Source organism: Acomys minous (assembly GCF_964271855.1).
Source record: "Acomys minous genome assembly, chromosome: 13".
Lineage (NCBI taxonomy): Eukaryota > Metazoa > Chordata > Mammalia > Rodentia > Muridae > Acomys > Acomys minous.
Window position 1 is genome coordinate 94313096 of NC_140495.1, and position 25209 is coordinate 94338304.

A 25209-nucleotide genomic window follows, 5' to 3' on the forward strand; every position below is an offset into this window, starting at 1 on the left:
GACTAGACAACTGGTGAGCTCCCCAGTCCCAAATGAGGAAGTGGAGAGCAAGAGAGGAAGTCACCGGATGTTGACATGAACCTGCCCACACGTGTGCACACATTATGTATCCAACACACACACACACACACACACACACACACACACACACACACAGCATTAAAAGTATGGACTATATAACTATAAATAACATCTAAAAGAGAAGTAAAATTAGATTAAAACATATTTCTATCCAACATGAAATGCTCTGAGTCTCCTTACCCAGTAAGGCACTCCGAGAAGACAGACAAGAAGTACACAGAGGCAAAGGATCAAGTACACACAGACTGTTTATATAAGATAGTAAATAAATCTTAGGGCAATTATTTGACCTTGGTAGTAAGACACAAAGTACAAAAGAAAAAAGACCTATCGTACATATTAAGGAACAAAACACCAATATGCCAGGCTTTTTCTTTTTGTTTTTTCGAGACAGAGTTTCTCTGTGTAGCCTTGGCTGTCCTAGACTCCCTTTGTAGACCAGGTTGGCCTCAGACTCACAGAGATCCGCCTGCTTCTGCCTCCCGAGTGCTGGGATTAAAGGCGTGTGCTACTAGCACCATGCTTCCTGGCTGCATCTTGAGAAAGTTCTTGTGCTTGCTGAGGCAACAGAAGACAATAACATCTTTTAGGAAAACAATTTGCTGTTTTAGATCAATGATCATGAAAACATAAAGCTTGACTCAGAACTCCTCATGTACTTACCCTAGGCATGTATGTGGAGGGTGTTCACTGTAGAATCATACCTGCATTAGAACACTCCCAATTAAGTGTTATAGCATAAAACTTTTGTATGTAGAACTTTGTTATCTAAACACAGGCTTAGTGAGGGGCAAACTTAACATAGTCTAAAATTTAATAGGTATTTGGGGGGTACATCTTCCTTTTTCTGAAAGCAGCTACTGGTACTTACAGAATAATTACTACTCATCAGACGCTGCATATGGGCATTATATATAAGAACACACCTTATCTTATAAGGTTGAGTCACTGTCAGTAGGTGACAGAACTAATATTTGAATTCAGACAAGCTGGTGTGAGTTTTGATTTTGTGTACAGTGCTATATAACATAAGCTAAGAGAATTTAGGGAAAACCAGGGATTTCCCTCAGTTTCTGAGTCAACCCTTTCAGGATTTGAGGTATGGGCAGTGTATATGAATTTAGTATTATGTTGTAGGCTCACATTGCCGGCCCTTAAAAATTGCTCATGGGCGAGCTGGCTCAGTGGTTTAAGAGCACTTACTTCTACAGAGGACACAGGCTCAGTTCCAGCACTCACATGGCAGCTCATGAATGCCTGTGACTACCATTTCAAGGGATCTGACAGTGCATGAAGACCTCTTTGGGGCCTTGCAGAGATGTACACATATATGTATACAGGCAGGCAAAACACATGCGCGCGCACACACACACACACACACACACACACACTACTTTAAAACCTGTTAATTTGTTGGTCTTGTGACGTTTTAAGTAAGTTGATTTTTTGAGAATTGTTTTAAGATGAGGAGACTCTCTATCTGCTTGCCAAGTCTAAGTCCCTAAATTCAATCTCTGAGACGCACATGGTGGAAGGAAAAGAACGGACTCCTGCTGTTGTCCCCTGACACCCCAACATGATACAAAATAAAATAACTGGACAACCTAAGCTCAAGTAGGCTTGGGATGCTTAGAGGGGTCACACAGCTATTACATGCCACCTAGGTCTGAGTCTAAAGCCATTATTCTTTCCTTGGTCTGTGCAGAATTGTTTGCGCATGCTGGGAGCTCTGGTTATGGAGTGTCCTCTGTCCCTGACCGGTGCCACCAGAGGCTCAGGCTGAGAAAACTGTCTGATCTTGTTTATAACCAACTGGCTGTTTCAGTAGGCTATGAACAACATCCATAAGTAAATTCTACGTGACGGTGCAGAACGCGTGCCTGGGTCTGTGCAGATGTGAGGACTGCTCTCATGCCTACAAACTCAAGAGCACACGGGGAACACACAGAATAACTTGAGTGCTCCCTGACAAGTGTGCTTCCACTGTGCTGGACCCAGGGAAATACATTTCTTCACTCTTGACTGATGCGTCTTTTAACGACCTTTTTCTTAAGTCACCTTGTGCTGCTTTCCCGTCACCCCAGACCTTACACTCCACAGGCTAGCACTGCAGGAGTGCACGCTTTCTCCAGTGTGGCACCCTCCTCCACCGCCTCTGCTTGGGATTACAAACTCTTTCGTAAAGCAATGGTGGCGTTTCCTCCCTGCTGTCCTGCGTTCTCACTCTGCAGTCTACTACCTGGGCTGTGGTTTACACCGATCCACCCAATGAGAAGTCTTTTCCTTCTTCCTCTTTGCCTGCCATTCTTTAAGGTCTATTTTGAATGTAATCTTTTTTTGCCTTCTTTGATGACTCTCCAACCACGTATAATCTCTCCCTTGTGTAACACCAGGTATTACACTGGATATAACTCCTCCTAAGACGTGACATTCTGACCTGTGCTGGCCATATCTGTGTACATGAAATGTCCGTTTCAGTGAGACCGACAACGTAGTACTGACCTTTGTATTGGAAGTAGCACTAGACTTCCAATAATAAAAAAAAAAAAATAAGAGATCAAAAACCAAAACCAGCTTTTTAAAGGGGCACTTAATTTGAGGGGCTGGGCAAAAATAGTTGAGAGATTTCTGGAAAGCTAAGAAAGCTGGGTTATGTGGAAACCCAAAGATTGCCCTGGAAGAGGTTAAACACAATTTGAAGGCATCCATGGTAATAACTTTATTTATTTTGGATTTTAAGATGAACACAAGAAGTTTGGAGACTTTAAAGCTGGAGGCGTTTTTCTGAGATGACAAATTTTGAACCCATTGCAAATTAGGTTACCTTGTTTGCTTCTAAATTAAATAAAACCAAGTTATAAAATTTAGCTCTTTCCCCATAGTAAAAACAAATACTAATAAAAAGCCGAAGTAATGTCATTTTCTCCCTTCAAATCATAAGCTGATCAGCGAGGCCTGTTACCTCATATACACATTTCATTAAGGTACTCAGATGACATTACTCCTCCATGAATAATGAAGCCCCGTCCCTAGGCTCTACCTAAATTACTGTAGTTTAATTTGGGGACTCTGTGTTAGTGGAAGAGGGCTAAGGTGGAAGATGGGAAGAGAACCGGTTTAACTTGTATTCAAATACCTTTACCGATTAAACAACACAACTCACCCCCCCCTTTCCCATCCTCAGCTCTCTTTGTATCACAATAAAATAAGCCGATGATCTGAACAAAGGGGGCAGGCACCTGCCTGTGCCTTCCCCGAAGCCAATATTTCTTCCCAAACAGGGCCCAAGACAAGGTTTGGCCGACCTTTCCAGAACAGTCTCCTTCCTGGGACCCCTGAGCAGGACTCTGCAGTCCGGGCTCTAACACCGCTCTCTCCTCCTCCTACACGTGACCAAGCGGCGCACTGCCGCCCGGGGACAGACACCGCAACGCGGTAGACCTGGTGACAAAGGCTCGGGCGCATCCGGAGCCCCGCCGGCCTCCCGCGCTCAGCGTCGGCGGAGCTTGCGCAGGGCGGTGCCGCGCGCAGCGCGGGTCTCGGGAGCGGGAGCCGCAGCCGGGAGCGCGCCGCGGAGCCGAGCAGAGCACCGCCGCGCGCACCGCCGGGCAGCGGAGGAGAGGAGCCGAGCAGCGCCTGCCGCGCGCACCGCTGCGCAGCCGAGGAGCGGAGGAGAGGCCGAGGGGAAGCCGAGCGGAGCTCTCCGCGCGCCGGGGAGCAGCTCCACGGAGCAGAGCCCGTCGCCCGCCCGCCCGCGCCCTGCTCCCAGCGTCGCCGCCCCGGAGCTCCCGCAGCGACTCGGACACCGGTGAGCAGGCCGCGGCCCGTCGAGCTCGGCCCCGGTTACTGGGCCCCGAGCGCCTTTCCTCCCCCCCGCCCCCCGCCCGTACTTACACCACGGCTCGGGAGATCATCCAGGACACCATCTTTCCGGCCGCCGGGCCGCTGACCGCAGGCCGCGCGCTCCCCGCTCGCGCTCCCCGGGGCCGCGCTGGCGCCCTCGGGAGCCGGCCCGGTGTGTGCGCGCGGCGCCCGGAGCCGCCCGGCGCCCGGTCCCCCGCCCGCCCCCGCCCGCGGCCCCGCGGCCCCGCCGGCCCCGCCCCTGCGCTCCGCTGATAGGCGGCGGCCACGGGACCCCGGCGGACGCTTTGCTCTACCGACCTGCGTGGCCACCTCGCTTCCCCGGGCCGGGGGACGCCGGGCGGGCGGTGAGAGCGCGTGGGAGCGGGGACCGGGTGCGGGGGAGCGGGGATTGGGAAGTGTCTGGCTAGGTGCGGCTCCGGTGCTCACGGAAGCCCGGCTGCCAGGGCCTAGCACGGGCCGGGGTTGGTACCGCGAGGCTCGTGGTGCAATGCAGGGGCCAAGGGAGAGCGAGGGGGTCATGTTTGGAGTGATGGGCATGCGGTGATGGCGAGGCTGTGTTCGGCCCCCTGGGGCACCTTTTCCGTCAGCATCAGCCAACTCCTGTATTGCCTGCCACACAGCCAGAGTAAAACATGGACCCAGGATTCCGGACTCTGGGTGCTGTTTACTAAGTGTCCTTATTCCCCCCACCCCGGGGGGAGGGTGAGAAGGGGGAAGGGTAGATTACCTCCTACAGTGTCCAGAATTTTAAACTCCTAATTTTTGGGCGACAAGTACCGAAATGAGAAAAATGACCTTTAAGTTACTGTAGGTGCTGTTTTCTCATAGTTTCTCCCGGTGGAAGCTAAGTAGTAAAAGTTCTAAGCTAGGAAGAATAATGTCTGTAATGTGGGCTTGGAGCCTTTAATTAAAGTACTAGAAAATATGATGGCTCATTTTGTGACATACTGTAATTTAATCTTTTTTGTTCCCCAGTTTCCCCATAATAAAAAGAGGCTAATAATAATCTAGCTTACCTCCTCTGCTTTTCAAGGATGATGTAAGGTATTGCTAATGAATGTGTTTAGGAAGGGCTTGGATTTGCCTGGAATGATATCAAGGCACAGGGATGGGTTATCACGAGTTCCTTTTAGTTCATGAGGCCTATAAATGAAGAAATTTGGAGCAGGCGAGGTCTGATGGTGAAGGCCTTGTGACCCCAGCACTCTGGAGGCCGGGGCCTGCCTGATTTCCATGCACAGAACCAGGAAGAAAAGTGGTCAAGCTGCTTTCTGGTCTTCAGTCCTTTTTGCTTATTCATATTAAGGAAACGTGTCATTGTTTCAGGGGCTGCAATGATAATGTGTGTTTGTTCTGATTTATTTATTTACTTATGTACTTATTTATAGTTTGGCCATTATTCAGCGTTACTGGGGATGCACGTTTGCCGTCTAAGCACTGCTCTCTGGCACACTCCGTGTCCCTCAGATCCTTCCATGGACAAGAGGGCCTGTAATGTCTTTACAGATGCCTTCATTTGAACGCTTTATTCCTTCCCCATTTTCTACCTTTCTGACCTCTTGATGTGCTTTTTTTTTTTCCTTGCCAGTTGTGTACATTATCCCTTAAATTTCTGGACTCCTCACTCTTAGGCATTTGGTTTCTTCTGCCGCATCTGCACTGGTGCCCTTCCGTTATTGTGCGCAGGACACAGCCCCCTTGTTCCTATTTCAGAAAAGCCATGGGTTGTAAACCGCGAACCCTGTGTGCTTGCTACAGTGCTGTTGAGTCATCCTGACACTCCAGACAGCCCTTTGGTACCATGGAAACGGGGAGGTTTAGAGAACTGAACTTCACATAGTTTATAGGTAACAGAGCTGAACTCCCAATACTGTGATTCATACCTGGATTTGGGTGGGAGCTAGTTGGCCCAGGGGATTTGCTCTCTAGGGGGAAATTAGCAAGCTTTTATTTTTTTTTATTTTTCGTAGTGGTCGTAATTAGGATTAGCCACTAGCCTGTGAGGGGAGGGGGGTGGGGCAGCTATACTTTCTGCTATGTGTGGGACATCCTGAACAAAGAAATGTTCCTGTATCCTCCATGGCTTAGGGGTATCATGCTTGACGTCCTTGTAATGTCTGTAATTATCTGAGCCTGAAATTTCCACTTCAGTCATATATATATATTTTAATCCAAGACTGAAGTTCCTTGGGTCTGTTTCCGCACACTCCTCTTGTGTACATTAAAGGAAGGTTTGTTCTGTTCACAAGGTGATTAGAAATTGCTTGTAGTTCTGGATCAGTGCATCACAAACAGGTTTGCAGTGCAGTCACGTCCAGTTACCAGCCCATTTTGTCCCAGCATGCATCTGTTGACATGCTTTATTTTAAAAATATCACTTAACTTTCCTTTTTCTCTTGCACTTACTGTTTTGTTTAGGATAGGTGGATTTGTTTGGAATTCCGTACAAAGTTAGTTACTCGGTTCATTTTAGAGCGGTTAGACATTGGAAAGTGTTTTCCAAAAGGGCCACAGGAAAGCTGAGCACTGCTGGCCTAAATAAGAGTCAGTTTATCCTGGGAGGAGCCTCTGGTGGAAAGCGCCCAGCTTTTCAAGGTGGCTGCTTGTTGTTTCTGTTATTGCACCTGAGACTTTTGTATTGGACCAGATACTTTCATTTGAAGTCTGCTAATTGATGGCCATTAGATACCTGCTTCCCCTTGTAAGAGGAGGCTTTGGTGCTATGAGAAAAGGAAATGGGTGTGTGTGTGTGTGTGTGTGTGTGTGTGTGTGTGTGTGTGTGTGTATGTGTGTGTGTGTGTAGGGGCTTGCCCCGGCTGGCTCAGGCCAGAGGGGGTCAGACACCCTCTGTTTTGTGTCTTAAGTCTTTTGAGGCAGGTTACTGTGAACTTGGAGAGCTCATGTTTTCAGCTAGGCTGGCACCCTGCGAGCCCCACTCATCCTCCTGTCTCTGCCCCTCACCCCGCTGGGGGAGGTTACAAGAACCTGAGTAGGGGTGGGGTGGGGGTGCTGGGATCGGAGCTGTGGTCGTCACGGTGGAGCAGTTCCCTCCAGCTCTGAGCAGTAGCTTTTATAATGTGGGCTTCCTCGGCCTGCTTGCTGCCGTTCCTGTATAGAAGCTAGGAAAACATTTAAAGCTGTCGCTTTGTTTCTACATTTCAGCTCTGTTTGTGTGCTGTGTGGGGAGTGCTTCCATCCTTGTGTTATGCAAGGACACTTTATTCTGTGGATGCTGAGTTCAGTCTTGGTGGGAGGCAGGGTATGTAGGACAGAGGACGTTTCCTCAGGAGACCTATTTCTCTTACCAGGAATGAGAAGAACGGTGAGTCACAGTGTGTTTTGTTTGGAAAGAATATGTTAATGAGTAGTGATCAGTGATCAGATGTAAAGGGGCTTTAAGGCTCATTTAAAAGAGGCGCTTTCACTACCACATCTCCACTTAGCTGTTCTTGGAGATAGTGGAATGTACATCTTTTGCATGTTAAAGGAGCCCACTTATTAGCAAATCAACAGAGAGTAGGAAAGTAAGGGAGGCAGAGAGAGAGGGGGAGAGAGAGAGAGAGAGAGAGAGAGAGAGAGAGAGAGAGAGAGAGAGAGAGAGACAGACAGACAGACAGACAGACACCAAGAGACCTTCCAATGTTAGAGCGGAATTACAGGGTACAGAGATAGTATCTAGTCATGTAATTATTTATGAATATGCTAATGAGACTGAATACCAGGTCACCTTCCCATTTCTAATGGGAAAGTATTTTTAAATAATTGAAAATACTTTCATTTGTAAAAAGGCTAAAATTACCAAATTACCTTAATAGTAACTTAGAGAACATGGGTGTGGGTGTGGGGGAGAGGAGACTGACTTGGAAGAAGAAACTTGATCTTTTTCTATCTGCCTCAGAGGAACCTGCCTTTTTTTTCCTCCCAGCCTGTCTCTTTTGGGTGTTAATGGTTGCAGCCAAGGTAGAGTTTGGCATCCTGCTTGGAGACTGAGTCATAAAGAGATGATGCTGAATGTACGATAAGATTGCATTAGAATAGACAGATTAGGTTGGGAGTTAAGTCAGTCCGGGTTTGGATGAGAGGTGCTTACAGGCTCACACTGGGGAAAGGAAAGGAAAGCATCTTTAAAGGCCAGCTCTTGGAAGCTCACCCTGGAGCTGGCATTGTTTCAGGCCTTTACATTTAGAAAGTAGCCTCACCTGAAACCTGGATTAAGCCCAGAGAGCCGTTCCCTTCTTCCTGGTTAAAAAATGATACTGTGTTAAGTGGCAAGAGACAACACGTGTTGCACATTTGAGGCGCTTCAACACTCATTCAAACAGAACAGATTGATCCGTAGTTCCTTATTTTAAAAGATAAGATTTGCCAGATCAAGAAAACGGTGGAGTTTGTGCTCTGCTTTTCCGAAAGCTGAAATACTTGATTCTATCCTTTGACTGCTTACCATTCAAACAGAAAAATTTAAAAATGTCTACTGATGTTGTTGCATTGTAATCCCAAAGAAAGTAAAATTGAAAAGGGAAATGGTAAAAATCAAGTCCCTTTGTTCCATTTCAGTCATCCAGTTCCCTTCAGAAAATCCAGCTATATTTAAGTTCTACCAAATACTTAAGGAACACATTACCCAAGTGCCTTCTCTTTGAGAAGATACATATGGAGAGGCTTTGGTTACATCTGCCTTTAAAAAAAAAACAAACAGCCAACAAACAAAAACCCAACAGATTTCGTAATGTTCTGAAATCCTCCCCCCCACCTCCTTCTTGGTAATAGCTTGAGCATTTTGAGGTATAAAGTGATTTTAGTGGACAGCTACTTGTCAGAAATACATAAGGAAAACAAGAGCCCCACCATTTCATGAACAGAGATCTAAAAATCTTTAACAAGATACTGCCAGACGTGGAGCCCAACAGTGTATGAAAAGTTGTAGACTGTAAAAAAGTGGGGCATCCCAGGTATGCCAAGCTGAGCTGATACTAGAAAATCACTCAAGTCAATACATCAGCAGGCTAAAAAAGAGAAACAATACATATAACAAAACAGGAAGGAGAAGTACTTAAGTCCAAGGCCAGTTCTTTCTGAAAGTGTTCACCAGAGATAGAGAGAGGGCCTTCGCTTGTTGGTGAAGAATGTCAGCAGAACTGTAGCTGCTCATAGTTCATGGGGGAAGAGCTGGGTGCTTGCTTTCTTGAAGCTGGGGAAAGAGCGAGACGCAGATACCCCCATCCACGTTGCTTTCCAGCAACGATTGCAAAATAGGTCAAATGTATTGGGACACCTTTCCAAGGAGGAAATAAATACCTGTGACAAATAAGATGTGAAAAGTGCCACACCCTCATCCGTCCCAGGCTGACAAGGTGGGGGTGTATCCCACACCTGTGAAGGTGGCCCCAGTGCTGGGGCCCCAGGTGCTGTCCCGAGTGCAGCACACTGCTGACGTGTGCACAGAGATGGCACGGCCACATTGGAAGACAGTTTCTCCCAAACCAAATGCGCTCTTAACCTGGTTTGCCCAAGGATTGTGATACCCTCCAGTGATGGTGAGACCCTCCAGGGGAACCTGTGTATGGTTTATTATTCACAATTGCTGAAACTAACATGGGGCCAAGATGTCTGCTAGTGGGTGGTCTATATAAATTATAGTAAGTGTAGACAGTTGTAGAGGAAAGGAAACCGTACAGTCCAGGAAACCTCACCCCACATTCTTATGAAAGAAACACTTCCTGAAAAGTCTGTGTGCTGTAGGGCTTCAATCACATGACCTGAATAGGCAGAACCATGCCCAGCAATAAGATAAGCTTCTCTCATAGTTGTATGTGTGTGTGTGTGTGGGGGGGGGGTGTGAGGAATGAACAGACAGAGAGCAGATTTGAAATATAATAAAACTTTTCTGTTCTTGTCCTGCAGTGGTTCATAGGAGTAATGACATGTGCTGGAATCTGTAGGATGTACAAGATCAAAAAGGGCCTTGGTGTTAGCTGTGGATTGTCAATTAGAAATGGTGTGTGTGTGTGTGTGTGTGTGTGTGTCCCTGGATGGCACTGAGGCACCACTGTTAGGCTTGTCAGCAGGCACATGGGAGGGGAGAACTGACTCCTCCAAGCAGTCCTCTGATGCTCATAAGCATGCCGTGGCATGAACCTATACACACGGTGTGCGGGCACCAGCCAGTAAGGGTGGTAAACGAAGGGAAGTTGAGTGAAGGGCACTGCATGTGTTCACATCTAATAAGTCAAAGACAGCGTCTCCCTATGTAGATCTTCCAGAGATGGGCCTGACTTCTGTCCCCTGAGTGCTGGGATTAAAGACTGCACCGTTGTGCCCGGCCCCAGTGTCATGATTATTAAGGAAACCGGATATAGAGTTCCTCAGCTGCCAGTCTGCCCACCAAATGACTGTATCGCCGAGAATGTGCCAGTGCCCGCAAGTCGTCTGTGGAGAATGCAAAGATGAATTTAAATATCTCAGAGGACAGCTTGCTCCCATTCTTACATTGCCATGGACACCAGGCCTTTTTGATTGTGCATTTCTGTCCCGAGGCCTGATCCAGGCCTGTTGTTTCAGACTGTGTATCTCCCAGCTCTTAACTCCTTTGCATCTTAAAAGCCGACTGTATTTGTCGTATCTCACACTTATGTGTAAAGGGCTTCTGTTTAAATCCCTCATGGTGCTGCCTGAATCCATTTTGTGCTCGCTCCAGGTCAACCATCTCATCATCTCTAGTTGGGGTTCAGAAGCTTTTAAAGCAAATTATAATTAGAGTGTAATTAGTTATATTAAAGGATCATCGTGGTTACTACAGACTCTTAAGTTTGTGAACTCCTGTTAATAAGCTCTCAGACTCACATAGCCGAGACCTTGGAAAGGTTAGAACGTCAGTCCCGTCGGTCCTTGAATTTCCGTTCTTCATATCCTTAGAAGACAGGGTCCTGGATTTCCTCTGCTGTGTAATATTGTCAGTGCTTGAGTGTATGTCAGTATATTTGTCATTCTTGTTTGGAGCATTTTGTTGTTGTTGTTGTTTTTGCCTCCTCTACATATGCAAATGTTTATGGTATGTGACAAGTAGTCCATCGTATTCTAAAAAAAATATTATTATAGGGGGATAGCCTAATAGTAGAGTCCGCAGTGAGCATGTCTAAGTGCCCCCAAAACATAAAAGAATAAAAATAAACTGTCGACACTGAATGGTTGCCATCTGTGTTCCGCCAGCTGTCACTGTGACAAAATACTTGAAAAGTCACCTCAAAGGGACGTTCAGAGGTCTCATCCAGGGTCACTTGGCTAGGGTTTTTTTTTCCCTGTGTCTTCCTGAGGCAGAACTCCCCAGAGCTCTTTCCCGCTCCACTTCTCAGGAGGAGGGGGAGAGGTAGGCCAGGGCCATGGTACCCTTCAAAGCCATGCCCCCTTGCTCCCCAAGTTTTTACTTCCTCCCACTAGTACCAACAGCTGGAAGCTCCAACAAGTGAGCCTTGCGAGAACATTCCGGACCCACACATGGCACCGTTCATTCTGGCAGATGTTAACTGCTTGACAGCATGATGCGCCTTGCACACCCCAACAGTTGCTAGGTTTCTTTCTGTAGATTGGCGTAAAGACCAGTTGTGTACCGTTCACCTGCTGTTCAGGAGAAGCTTACTCAGGGGTCTACAGGAAGAGACTAATAAAGTCAGCAAGTCCAGTGGACGTGGGGAAAATCAGTTACGCTTTGGGACATGAAGGAGTCATGTGTTCTGTTATAAATGTGGACTCCCAGCTGATGTCCCCGCCAGATGAGCGGCCTGCTGAAAGGCTTCCTGAGGAAGGAAGGCTACGGCCTGGGTTAGCCTGGAAGGCTGGGCTGGCGATTCCAGGTCTAATGGTATCATCAGCAGACATTAAAGGCGTGGTACCCCAGACTGTTCGCCTTTAGGGTATTATTTATAAGTTACTAAGGGAATTGAGCACGGAAATGCGAGAAATCTTGTACGTGGGCACACCCTCATGGAGATGAGATGTTTTGAGATTAGTAACAATTCATCGCACATATTCCAGACAGCTTTTGCGATGAGACCATGGAATTTGGGAGATGCATACTTTTCACTCTAGAAAAAAAGAACATATGTTCAGGCGACGACAGCTGCCAGGATAATGTACCACATACACTGATTTGAAGACATTAAAAAGGAAGGGAGAAATTGTTCTTTTTTGAAGGAATAAGCTGCCTCAAAAAGGTGATCCGATCGGCAGGATCTCCCACAGGTAAATAGCAGTAAAAAGGCTAGCACAGAAAGGCTAGCTGTTGTGGGCTCTGCAGCAGACACAAGCCTGAAGTCTGCTAGTCCAGTCTGCAGAGGTCACAGACTCCGTGTTTAGACTTTCCCACCACCTCTTCACGTGCCAGTTGCACGCCTCGGCTTCTGTGGCGTGTGCCCCTACTTTTTTTCCCTTTCTTATTTTACTCCCTCTCTGCCTCCGCCTGCCTCGTGTTGGCGATTGCATCCGTGGCCTTGTGCCTGTCAGGGTGGCATGTGCATCACTGAGCCCACCACGTTTTTTTTACAGTGCTCCTTAGGTCCTCCAGCACCTCAGAATCTCAGTAGGTGTTCTTCTGTTTATCTGTACCTTGTAAGCATGGAAAAAGAGAGTCAGTCGTAGGGTAAGGTACGGGAAGGGGCGCCAGCTTCAAGGCCCTTCTGGGGTGCCACCTGAGGTGTGTCCCTTTTGGAGACTTCTTTGTGTGTTTGAGGTGTCGACGGCCATGCCAAGATGTGCTCAGACAGGGTCAGTTCCCTGGCTATAAGGTAGTCTGGGTGAGGACTGTGCTGTAGACTGTGCTATCTGTGCACCATTTCTTCTTAGAGGGGATGGGTGGGGCCTCCCTAGAGAGGAAGGAGTTACAGCCCACTCGCAGGGGCAGGTGAGAGGATTTTATGAGCCGCTAAAAGGCAGGAAGGGGAAGGGAAGTACTAAAGGTTCTATGCCCTGCCTTGGGGCCAGAAGCCATGCATGGAAAAAACAGAATTATGTCTCATGATGTGACCTCACTTTCCCGTGTTGGCTGGCATTAATTTCTACCTTTCTGAATCAGTGTGCCTTCTCATCCACCTCCTCCCAGCTGCCAGCGTGGGATTTCTGGTACTTATGTGTGAAGACGGTGCGGCTTCTCCTGTTCCCATACCGGCGGCTTCCCTGTACTTTGGTTAGACTCTATCTTGGCCCACAGGGCCTCATGTGCACTGATCTTCTCATGTTTCCCAAATTGATGTTGTGTTAACTATGTCCCTGCCCTTTGCCTGCTCCTGTAAACATGGCGTCCTACTAACTTCCCTGGGGCCTTTCACGGTCCTTGTTTCAGGAGGAGCACCTGGCAAGTCCGGCTGGAGACTCTGACTAAAACGCTGCTCCTCAGACTGCCTTCTTAGTGTGGTCCAGATTCCAAGGCACCTCTGTCCTCCATCTATTACCCAACCTCCCTAGCCTCACGTGGACTCTTCCCCGTCCCCGTCGGTGTCGGTAGCAGTTACCATCAGCTTCTGTTCTTCCTGCCTGTCTGCTCTTCCTCCAATTATGCTGTAAGTTGTTAGTGCAGGAATGTTGCCTGGCCTGTTTCATTGTTTTGGTCTCCCAATGTCCAGGAGGCCTTAGGATTTTTGAGTGGCTGTTTATACCTGAGAAGGCACAGAAACAGGTTGTTTTATCACCCTCAGGCCGTGCAATTTATCAAATCAACCAAAAAAAAAAAAAAGCCTTGAAGAGAAACAAAGAAATCAGCCGGCTTGGAGTGACCATGTTATCTCAGAAGAGTGGCTTGTGGCAGTTCAAGGAGGCGTGCTAGGGAAACAGGATGCAGCTCACGGACACCACTTTAATCAACTTCAGAATGATCTAGATTTCAGAGGAGGCTCTGCGGGACACCAAGTAGAAGTTGAGAAGGCTGGATGAGCGAGTGACGCTCAGCTGCTTGCTTGTCAGAGGGCGGATTAGTTAACAGATAGCCAGAGAATTAAAGTAAGGATGGGAGGGGCTGAACAAATGGCCAAAAGAGCTGCTTGGGGGGTTTGCAACAAAGAATAAACACGGGTCACCTTGCACTGCTTTTGTTCAGCTTCTGCTCCGTGGGGGAGTCGCTGAGAGTTAAGTTGCTTAGGCCCTCCGTGACAATGGAAAGCGGCCGGGGCATTGGAGCGTGGGGTGCGGAGAGGTCAGCAGAGGGATGGATTGGACAGGGGCTTTAGGATCAGCGAAGACATTTTTGTTGGAGCAGTGCTCTGCAGTCCTCTCCTGACAGATCGGTGCAGATCGCTGAGGTCATTGGCCCATTTTGTCTTCCGGATTTCACAGCGGAGGTCTCCTAATTGTCTTCCCCTCTCTCAGCCCTTCATTACAAACATGCCTTATTGTCAAAAGACCTTTAATTATTAATGGTTTCCCTTTTTAAAACCAAAGATCGAAATTAGAGTACAGTCCTCTGTCTATGCTGAATTGACCTAAGTTGAACTAAAAACCCCAAGCGTGCATGGAACCTCAGTCTAGCTGTGGTCTCCAGACAGCTCAGTGGCTGTTACCTCACGTAGATCCCTGAAGGGTTTAGAGGTGGGTGCGGGCTGTTGGAGCATGGCCCTGCAGCCCACATTCATTTCTCAGGCCCTCTCTCCTTAGACAGCCACCATCTAGGAGCTGGGCTTATGCGCTTAGCTCTTCAGACCCAGTCCCATTTGCAAAATGCATGTGGTGGCACCACCTTACTGAGGGATTCTGAGCTCTCGCTAGATAATAACTCCTTTTAGCTCTTGGCGTATTGCCCAGTACACAGTCTGTGTGTAGTAATAGTTCTCTTGGATTATCTTATAGAACTTGGGCTTGGACCTTGATCTTAAATTTTTATTTTACACCTGGCATGCCTGTAATTCTAGCATTCAGGAGGCAGAGGCAGGCGGATCTCTGTGAGCTCCAGGTCAGCCCGGTCTACGTACGAGGCAAGTCCAGGATAGCCAAGGCTACACAGAGAAACCCTGTCTCATAAAACCTAAATAAATAAACAAATTCATTAATAATAATAATTTCTTTTATTTATTGCAGTGCATAGGATCAAATAAATCTAGGGCCTTGCATATACTAGTCAAGAGCTCAACTGAGATATGATAGAAAAACTAGGCAGAAAAACTAGGCAAAGCCAAGATTAAGCAAAGCTGGGCCAGGTGGCGCACGCTGTAATCTCAGCAGGAGGCAGAGGTAGATGGATCTCTGTGAGTTCGAGGTTAGCCTGGTCTGCAGAGCCTTCTAGGAATTAAGAACTTCATTTACAGTAAAGGCATCTTGTGCAGCACCTGGTTTTTCCCCATCAGACTCCATTCTTATCCACAGCACCATCTTATGACCTCACTGGCCAAAAAAGAGCAAAATGTTTCTTTTCTTTTTTTCCTTCCTTCCTTCTTTCCTTCCTTCCTTCTTTCTTTCCTTCCTCCCCTTTTTGGTTTTTCAGGATAGGGTTTCTCTGTGTAGCCTTGACTGTCCTGGAACTCTGTAGACCAGACTGTCCTGGAACTCACAGCGATCCACCTGCCCCTGCCTCCTGAGTGCCTGGATTAAAGGCGTGCACCACCTCTGCCTGGCTGTGAAATGTTTCTTTTTTTTGGTTTTTCAAGACAGGGTTTCTCTATGTAGTCTTGGCTGTCCTAGACTCGCTTTGTAGTCCAGGCTGGCCTCGAACTCACAGCGATCCGCCTGCCTCTGCCTCCCGAGTGCTGGGATTAAAGGCGTGTGCCACCATGCCCGGCTGTGAAATGTTTCTTAACAGCACTTTAGGGTGTAACTTGAGAGCCACCAAATCCTATAGATGTCTCCTGTGAAGGCATTTAAATGAGACTCTTGCTTGGGTCTTGGAGTCATGTCTACCCTTGACTATGACTTAGTTTCTCTCCGAGTTCCTTTCTATTAACCTTTATACTTAAATCAGCATTAAATTTTCTTTCAGAGAAACATCTGCTTCACTCAGTTGGATCCTGAAATTCTTTTCTGTGGTGAAGTCAAGAATCTTATTTTCACCTGAATAGAAGTCTTTGAAAACGAGCCCTTAGGCCACTGTCCATGGTAGACAGCGGTAGTCAGCGCTCTTGCGGAGTTTCTCTTCCAGCCACTGCCCCCCTACCATTGAGCTAAACATCCGGCTCAGATTTTGATGTTCCAAATTTTGATTGTCTTTTGTTGAACTCAAGAAGAGAGAGAGTAGTTTGGCAAAGAATGTTTTAAATCGGCAGTGCTCCAGGGGGCACCTTACGTGGGTGTGAGGAGGTCAGCGGGATGAAATTTGTACCATGGTAAATTCCTAACCGTGGTTCTGACGACCTTAAGTGTCTTCATGCGGTCCACCTGGTTACCACACATTTCGCAGTTCATACCCATATCAAGGCGAGAGTACATAAATGAGTGAAGTGTGCCCCCGTGGTAGCCATCGGCGTGTGATACCAACACAGGAAGTAAGACGTTTCCCCCGGAAGGTATAGGTCAACACAATTTGCTAACTCTATTTCATCTCCTTCTGTTTACTTTTGTGTGCATACATGCCTAGCCCTAAGCCCTTCTCTCTTCCTACCATTCGGGCCCCAGGATCAAACTCAGGTTATCAGGTTTGGTGCTAAACGCCTTTTTTTTTTTTTTTTTAACCCTCTAAGCCAGCCTGTTGGCTTCCTGTTTAATTTTAGAAAGACAGTAAGCTTGGCCTGGTGAGATGGCGCCAGTGGTAGGGTGTTCGATGTGTAAGTGACCTGTGCGTGAATCTGGGAACCAACCCACGGTGAAAAAGAGGATCAGCCAAAAAGCGTCCTCTGACTGCACATGCATGCTGCCACACCCAGGTATTCACAGTATGCAGAGTATAGTTGCAGCATGGAGTTGGACTGCTGTTTGAACCCCCGTTTGCTTCTTTCTCTCCTTTCCTTCCCTCCTGCTTGATACAACTGTAAGTTTGTTACCAGGAGATTTTGTTGGTGGGTGGAATTTGATGGAAAAGTGGTATTATATGTAGGAAAATGACTTAAGCTTGACCGCGCCCTTAGCTATAGTGCCATTTAGAAGGAAATAGTGGGGCTGGAGAGAGGATTTAATGATTAAGAGCACTTGCTGCTCTTGCACAGGAGCCAGGATGATGTCCCAGCTACGTGGTAGCCCACAAGCATCTGTAACTCCAGCTTCCGGAAACCCTACACCTTTCTTCTGGCCTCTGTGGGCAGGCCCTCCCCCGATTAGAAAATGGAATTTTAAGAAGAAAAGAAAAAGAAGGAAATATGGGTGCGGGGGGTGGGGGTGGGGGAGGCAGAAAGGAAAATGTGGCACAACTTCTGGGCCTGATGCACCTGCCTGTAATTACAGTACCCTCCAAAGCTGAGGCATGAGGACCACTGTGTGTAATCCTCACAGTGCAGCCTGCGGCAGGATGAGGGTTCCAGGCCAGTCTGGCTTACAGAGTGAGACCCAGCCTCACCCAGCCCTGAGGGGACACATGTGGCAATAGAGTGCGTTTAGTAAATTGAGTAGGTGCACCCATTAAGTGAGAACCAAAGAGTCCTGTCTGCATGCGAGTAATAGCCTACATGTGTTTTCACTCTAACATGTTGTTCAGAGGGAACGCGTTTGAGATGCATTCTCATAACTGTGCTTGTGTTTTTAAAAAGCAAGCTGCCTCTTGCAATTATAGTTTTCTTTGTTTTGACAATTCCCAATAATACACAAATTAGATGGTTGGCCTCTCTCAGTAGATTATTTACATTCACCCTCAGTGAAGCCTTAAAATTGGACTACAAGCCAATCTACCGAATATGAATATTTAAAAAGTACCTTGGTTAAGGGTTCAGGGTTGGAGAGATGGCTTAGTGGTTAAGAGCTCTGGCTGCACTTGCAGAGGACCCCGGTTTGAATCCCAGCGCACACATGGTGGCTCACAGCCATCTGTAACAACAGTCCCAGGGCACCCAATGCCCTCCTCTAACTCAGGCACCATGCGTGCAGGTGGTGCTCCCGAATATATTCGGGAAAAACACTTATAAACGAAGCACATCTACAGCTATCAAACTATAATAATGCCAGTTGAAAAGCCTAGGTGCCGAGTACAGTGCAGTATTTGAGTTCTTGGGGATGGTAGCATGGGACTCATTTTATAAGTACAGAGCTTCCCCAAAACATGTATTTTAGCATTTCCTCTTTGTTATACATTCTAAATTTGCTCCTTAAATATTTTCATACAGTAGTAGTCTAGAAGTCCAAATGCATCGATGCCTGGTGACCAAGGCAAGAATCCTGAGATCCTACTCTGGCATTTATTTATTTATTTATTTATTTATTTATTTATCTATCTCAGTATTTTCACCAGTATTTGGATACATGGTATGCCTTTCATTGTGCCTAAAAGATTTCCCTCAGTGTTTTTGTTTTGTTTTGTTTTTATCTGTTTGTTTGTGACAGGGTTTCTCTGTGTAGCCTTGTCTAACGTGGAACTCATTCTGTAGACCAGGCTGGCCTGGAACTCAAGAGACTCGCCCGCCTCTGCTTCCCGAGTGCTGGGATTAAAGATGTGTGCCACCCACTCCTGGCTCCTTCAGTGTTATTTTTTTAAACGGTTATTTTCCCATTATACTTTTGTTGTTGGGGCTAGTAAGATGTGGTTTTTGTATGATTTGAAGGCTGTGGTTTTCATCAGTTAAGACCTCGGTTTTCTTGGTCTTCAGTAACTTTTATTTATACTTTTGAGTTATAAATAAACATTTAGGGTTGGTGCTGGAGCTGATTTGCCACAGGCCAGGGAAAGAGGAAATGCAGTTTTAGCTATGTAAGATGATTAATACTTAAGATCTGTGTGTACATCAGGTGCTAGCAGTAGGGCTAGCGTGACATTGCACGCCTACACATTTGGTGAGTAGGAGCTTGGATTACTTCATGCAGCTCGTTGGAATTTAGGGCTCACAGTGGCTCACAGCCAGGCACCCAGAGACCTTCACCTTGACGCTCAGCCTTAGTGGTGAGCTCCTTCCCCTCGGCCAGGAGGTTTTCCTGGGCCCTGGGCAGAAGCGAACGTTTCTCTCTGGAGACTAGAGTGCCTTTCCAGCCAGGCAGAGAGACCGCAGACGTTATTATCAGCCCAGGGAGAATGGCAGGCAAAACCGAGATAGCCAAACAGAAGGTATTTCTGGCTTGAAAGGAGGTGGTTATCTCAGGGAGATCAGAATGAAGCAAGAGGCCTGCCGTTCTGATGGCCCTGAAGCCTCTGTGGGTAGCTGCCTCACATGGGAACCCTCTGAGTCTGCTAGGACAGGGCGTGATGGCGACAGAGCCAGCTGGGCCTGCCCCGTAGCCTGTTCTTGCCTGTTTACACCACAGAATTCTACTCTACAGCTGTTATCCTGAGTAATTTATGTATGGTGTGAGTTCTGTGATACGTTTTTTTTTTCTTCTTCTTCTTCTTCTTCTTCTTACTTTTTGGTATTGGGGATATCTTTCAGACTTGCCACCTAGTGATCTGTAAGGAGTGTCTTTTTGCCGAAGTAACCGCTAAGCTAAGGGCAGTCCGGAATGTGCAATTTGAATGTAAACTTGGTGTAATTCTACCCTCATGCTTCGATTTGAGCCAAAGGAGCACCAGTGGGTCTCACATGTTCCTCTGTACCTTGCAGGCTTCATGCCTGAGACCATACGCAGCGTCTTACTTAGTTTGGGTCTGTTGCTGTGAAGAGACACCCTGACCAGGGCAACACTTATAAAGGAAGACGTTTCGTTGGGTCTGGTTTACGGTCTCAGAGGTTCAGTCCGTTGTCATCATGGCAGGAAATATGATGGCATATGGGCAGACATAACATGGTATGGAGAAGGAGGTGAGAGTTCTACATCTTGATCCAGAGGCAGCAGGTGGAGACCTGAGCACGTGAGACCTCAGAGCCCACCCCCCACAGTGACACACTTCCTCCGAAAAGACCACACCTACTTCAATATGCCACTCCCTACAGACCAAGCTTTCAAACACACGAGTCTGTAGGGGCCGAGCTTATTGAAACCACCACACACGCAGTAGTAACTTGTAAGAATATAAACAGAATTTTGAGTAGGTTAGTTAGAATGTAGAATAAATTTCTTGGCTTTCAGAAACTTGCAAATAAAAGGGATAGTGCTTTAATTTTCTAATTACAAGTAAATTATAGAGGAACTGATTAAAATAGAAGCTTTTCTTTTTCTTTATTTCTTATTTATTTATTTATTTGAGAAGGTAGATCATTTCCAGGGTTCTAACCACAATAAAAAAAGATCTTACCACAATAAAAAAGAAAAATAAATTAGTATCTTAAGAGCACTCGGGAGGCAGAGGCAGGCAGATTGCTGTGAGTTTGAGGCCAGCCTGGTCTACAAAGCGAGTCCAAGACAGCCAGGGCTACACAGAGAAACCCTGTCTCAAAAAAATAAAAAATAAAAAAAGCTTTTGCCTATGAGAGAACACATCCTTTTCTTTTTGTGTATCGCTTATTTCATTTAAAATAATATGCTTCAGTTTCATCTGCTTTGCTGTAAATGAGAAGATTTGATCCTTTATGAATAAATGCTTTATTGAAATAATCTCTTACATTTTTCTTCATTTGTTCATTGATGGGCATCAACAGCTTAGCTCTTGTGAATAGTGCAGTAACATGGGCATGCAGATATTTTATTAAGTTTATTTTTGAGGAACCTCCATGTTGTGTATACACACACACCCAGCATATTGTACTAACATAACTAGAATAGAAATCTCTTGATTATCGAATTGATACCTAAACAGGTATCAATTCACATGCTGGGTTAGTGACAATCTGATAAATTGTGTGTTATGACCATTGGCCAGTGGGAGGGGGGGGTTGGGGTGAGAGGCTGCTGTACTCAATCTAATGGGTTCATGGTCATTTTTAAATTGTTTTTGCCCCAGAAAAATACTTACCTTGTTATGAGGCCTTGTTAACTAAATCTAGAACAGAGGCTTGTGTGTATTAACCTTTAGCCAGAGAGGCCATGGCAATGGCAAGGGGCAGACAGAACACCTCAGTCTGTGTCAGCTTGTGATGCGCAAAGTGTTCATCCACCTCAGAAGTCCTCATGCTCTTTAACTGAAGTCCTCCAAGGCTCCGGCTGGGGTTCTGACTGTTGTCATGGGGAAGACAGGCAGGACAGGCACGCCGGTAAGGACACAAAGTCATTTTCTTTTTCTTTTGAGACAATTACCTGTAGCCCAGGGTGGTCTAGAGGATAATGTTGAATTCCTGGCTGTCCTGGTTCCATCTGTCCTGCTGAGATTACAGACGTGTGTCACCTTCCGCTGCCAAGGAATGCTGTGTGTAGATAGGAAGGGAAGAAGAAATGTCTGATAATTACATTTACTCTATTTCCGGTTTGTTTTTGCTTTTCAAGACAGGGTTTCTCTGGGCGAACCTGGCTGTCCTGGATCTTACACTGTAGACCAGTCTGGCCTTGAACTTACGGAGATCCTCCTGTCTCTGTCTTTCGAGTACTGGGGTTTAGCACTTCTCAAAAAAAATTGATCTGGGAGTTATTTTTAGCTAATTGATTTAAGAAGTGATCTGGGAGTTTATTTTTAGCTAATGATGCATTTAAAATATCAACTTGCAGCCCACTGTTTCGGTTGATGTTCTGTGGGCCAGTCCGTTCTCTATACTGTTCCGGTTTGTTCTGTTGGTCTTTGAGAGCTTGCTTGAGTTTGGCGTGAGAAAGCACACTTGTAAATATCTTGACTTGAAATCAGTTAACGGTTTTCATGAAAGTCATTGTTCCCTTGAGTGGACGTGGTATTCAGGCAGCACAGTTGGGTCACATGGAACAGTCCTTCATGCTTAATTTTTTTAGTGAATGGCCTCAGGAAGTGTGTGTGTGTGTGTGTGTGTGTGTGTGTGTGTGTGTGTCCGTGTGTCCATGGTATGTCCTGACCTTACCCTCCATCATTGTCTCCCTCCCTTTGCACGACCCCCCCCCCCATGCCCATTGGAAGAAAAATACTCTGTCTTTCTTCATTTCTAAATTACATTTTAAGGAACAAGTGTCAGGGCTAATGTGCCACAGCATATGTGTGGAGGTCAGAGGACAGCCTGCCACAGAGTCTGTTTTCTTCTGCCATGTGGAATACAACCCAGGTTGGCAGGCTGGGCAGTGAGTGCCTTCTTCACGTGCTGAGCCATCTCACTGGCCCAGAAAATACTCTTCACCTTATGTGGGGGACATTTCTAGTCTTATCATCTCCTTTCTATTGTCTTTGTGTGATTTCATCACTTCCACTTATAGCGACCCCTGGCCTGCGCTATAAAAATGGCTGAGTCAGAAATTAATTTATATGTGAAAGTAGAACACTTCTCTCTTTTAGGTGCTGTTGAGTATTATTTTAATAGTATGTACTTCCCCCCCCCCCCACCTAAAAATAGCCTCTAGTTTGACCTAGATTCTAACTATGCACTTAAGGTGCTCTGCTGTAAATACAATATTAAGAGGCTGGTGTTTTATGGCTCATGAGAATAACCTCAGGAGAACTGCCACGACCTGAAGGCCAGTCTGCCCTGCACTGTGAGTACCGAGCCAGCCTGAGACACCACGTTGCCAGCAAACCAACAGCCACAAAATAAATGTATTATTCCATGTCTTCAGCCCATAAGAAAAAGATGAGGAAGAGTGAAGTTAAAAAAGAGAAGCTGAGAGAGTTGCCTTCCATTTTTTTCCCCCTAAATAGAAAGCTAGCACTTTTATCTACATCTGAAAATGTGACCATTAGCCTGACAGTGTAGACCTTGTGACTGTTGAGTCTTCACACAAACTCTGGTGAGCTTTCTGGGTTGCTTTACTTGCATTCATCTTCCTCATTTTGAATGTGTAGCACCTGGAATTTGTAATATAACAGGTTTTTACTTTTCCTTTTATTAAAAAAATTTTATTGTATGTGTATGGGTGTTTTGCCTGCACGCATATCTGCCCGTGGAGACCAGAAGAGGCTGTCAGATCCGCAGGAGCTGGGTCACGTGGAGCAGCCATGTGGGTGCTGGGAACTGAGCCCACGTCCTCTGGAAGAGCAGCAGCCTGTGCTCTCAGTCAGTGAGCCATCTCTCCAGCCCCCCTTTGTTACATTTTTAAAAGGATTCCTTCTGTTTTCTTTTCTTGGATTCTTTGGTTTTTTTTTTTTTTTTTTTTATGAGTCAGAGTTTCTCTGCACAGCCCTGGCTGTCCTGGAACTCACTCTTTAGCCTAGGCTGGCCTTGAACTCAAGAGACCCACCTACCTCTGCCTCCTGAGTGCAGGCATTAAAGGCATGTGCCACCTCTGCCCACTTAAAAGGATTAATTCTTAATTTACCTCATTACATTCTTTTTTTGTTTGTTTTTTTGAGACGGGGGTTTCTCTGTGCAGCCACGGTTGGCCTGGGTTTGCTTTGTAGACCTGGCTGGCCTCGAACTCACGAAGATCCTCCTACCTCTGCTTCCTGAGTCGTGGGATTACAGGTGTGTGCTACCACGCCCAGCCCTTATTACATTCTTAAGTGTTCATTGTATGTTAGCATTTTCTTGACCGGGGCCAATTTGATCGTCCTTGGTTTGCATCAGAAGGAATCTCTATTTGGACTCAGCTTTTCTCTCAAAGGAAACGTCATCATTGTTATATGCGGCTATGTATGTAAGGACAAGGGGTTGCTGCTAGGCTGGGCTCCCCTGACCCCTGTTCAGAATGGATTCTCCCTCGTGACAAATAGCTCTTTCTGACCTTGGCAGTGAAGCTTCCTCTTGCGACTCTCACACAAGTGCTCTGGAGACTGGTGATTCTCGCCTTGAGCTTTTCTCAGAGTCCCCGTATGTGTCTGCGGAGTCTGCAGCCCTGATGGACTTCTCCCCTGAGGCCAGTGGTAACCGGAGTTGATCTGGGAAATAATCTGAAAGGCTCCTGGGAGACTGAAATAGGGCAGTGTGTACGTAGACTTTGACTGCATCTGCTGCAGCAAAGGGTACAAGTGCCAGGCCTGGTGCAGCCTGTAAGGCGAAAGAAGGAGGAAAGTGACGTTGAGACCATCCTGGGCTACACTAAAGTAACTCAGCCTTTTCCCCTCCCTTGCACAGCATTTATCCTCCACCTCTATAGGCGACAGAGGAAGGAGGACCAAGAAGCCTGGGAGCTTTTCCTCTCGTCCTATTCTGTTTCTTCTAAGCCGTTCACTATCAAGTGAGTGGTCCAAGTGACTGTACTCGAAGAAAGAGAGGTAGAAGACCAGTGCTTACAGCGAGTACCGGAGGCCTTCGAGGGCCCAGGAGGTTTTGTTCAGCATCTCAGTACTCTTTGCCCTGCATTAAAGTATCACGTAGACTATTAAAATACTTCTACCCTGAAATTACTGTCAGTCAGATAAGTGGGAAGGGAGGAAACAGTTAAAATAGCCTTGGAGAGCTGAAGGGAAAGCCGTGATGGGGAGAAAGCCGCCACGCCAGCTGGAGGCCCATGGCGACACGCTCTGCTGGTCTGGTAGGTTGCCACTGTGCTGTGTGGAAGCTTGTTTCAGCCAAGGCAAATGTTCCTCTATCTTATTCTGGGCGGTGGCTGAGACCACATAACCGGTTGCATTCCTCCCTCTCTCTCTCTCTCTCTCTCTCTCTCTCTCTCTCTCTCTCTTTCTCAAACTCATGGTCATTTATGTGTCAGTTCATAAAAGCACGGATTTGGGGTGAGATAATTCTCGAGCGCACCCCAGCTCTGCTGCCCACGGTGTGACTACACACACACACCCTTCGTCCTCTTACCTCTGCCTCTCAGTCTCTCTGTGTTCTACATATTAAAGCAGTAAACCTTTCTTGTAAATGTCAAGCATGGAATAAGCGAGACAGTAAGTGTGAAATAGGCTAGATCCTGCTTCACTCTTCGCGCTGTGGTGCTGGCTGGAAGCTGGCAGCATTGCCCCAGGGCAGCGGGAGGAACCTGCCAAGGCCTCTCTGCCTTCTGCTTCTGCCCGAATTCACCTCAGCAGCTCGCTCGTCCTTTTGGACGTGTTTCCTCCGCGGCAGCTTTTCTTGGCATGTAAGACAGACAGCCTGGCCTGGCATAGGAAGACTCTGGAGGTTGGCCCATCACTGTGTACCCCAGGTCGCCACTTTGATTTTCCAGCCTGTACGCTCAGCAGCAGTGCTGTTCTCTAGTGAAACGTCAACCCTTGAGCAGCAACGGCACAGGGTCCACTTGGTCCATGCTGGTATTTGGGTCCCTCACATTGTGAGTTTTTGTATTTTCTAATGTCATGGT

General features: G+C 46.8%; 2 protein-coding genes across 3 annotated transcripts in view; one reads left to right on the top strand and one right to left on the bottom strand.

Moving 5' to 3' along the window:
- The window catches only part of REEP3 (receptor accessory protein 3), a 79210-nt gene extending 75072 nt beyond the window's left edge, over positions 1–4138 (bottom strand). Inside the window, exon 1 of the mRNA XM_084753347.1 lies at positions 3976–4138. Within this exon, the coding sequence (XP_084609473.1) occupies positions 3976–4007 (32 nt within the window). The 5' untranslated portion in view covers positions 4008–4138. The remainder of the gene's footprint in view (positions 1–3975) is intronic.
- JMJD1C (jumonji domain containing 1C) overlaps positions 3623–25209 on the top strand; it is a gene marked incomplete at its 5' end in the record, with an annotated part of 160380 nt that continues 138793 nt past the window's right edge. The window contains one exon of one of the 2 annotated variants that reach the window (XM_084753330.1): positions 3623–3889. Of the gene's footprint in view, positions 3890–4175; positions 4290–25209 lie in introns of those variants that run through there. The other variant, XM_084753331.1, reaches the window with a different exon arrangement.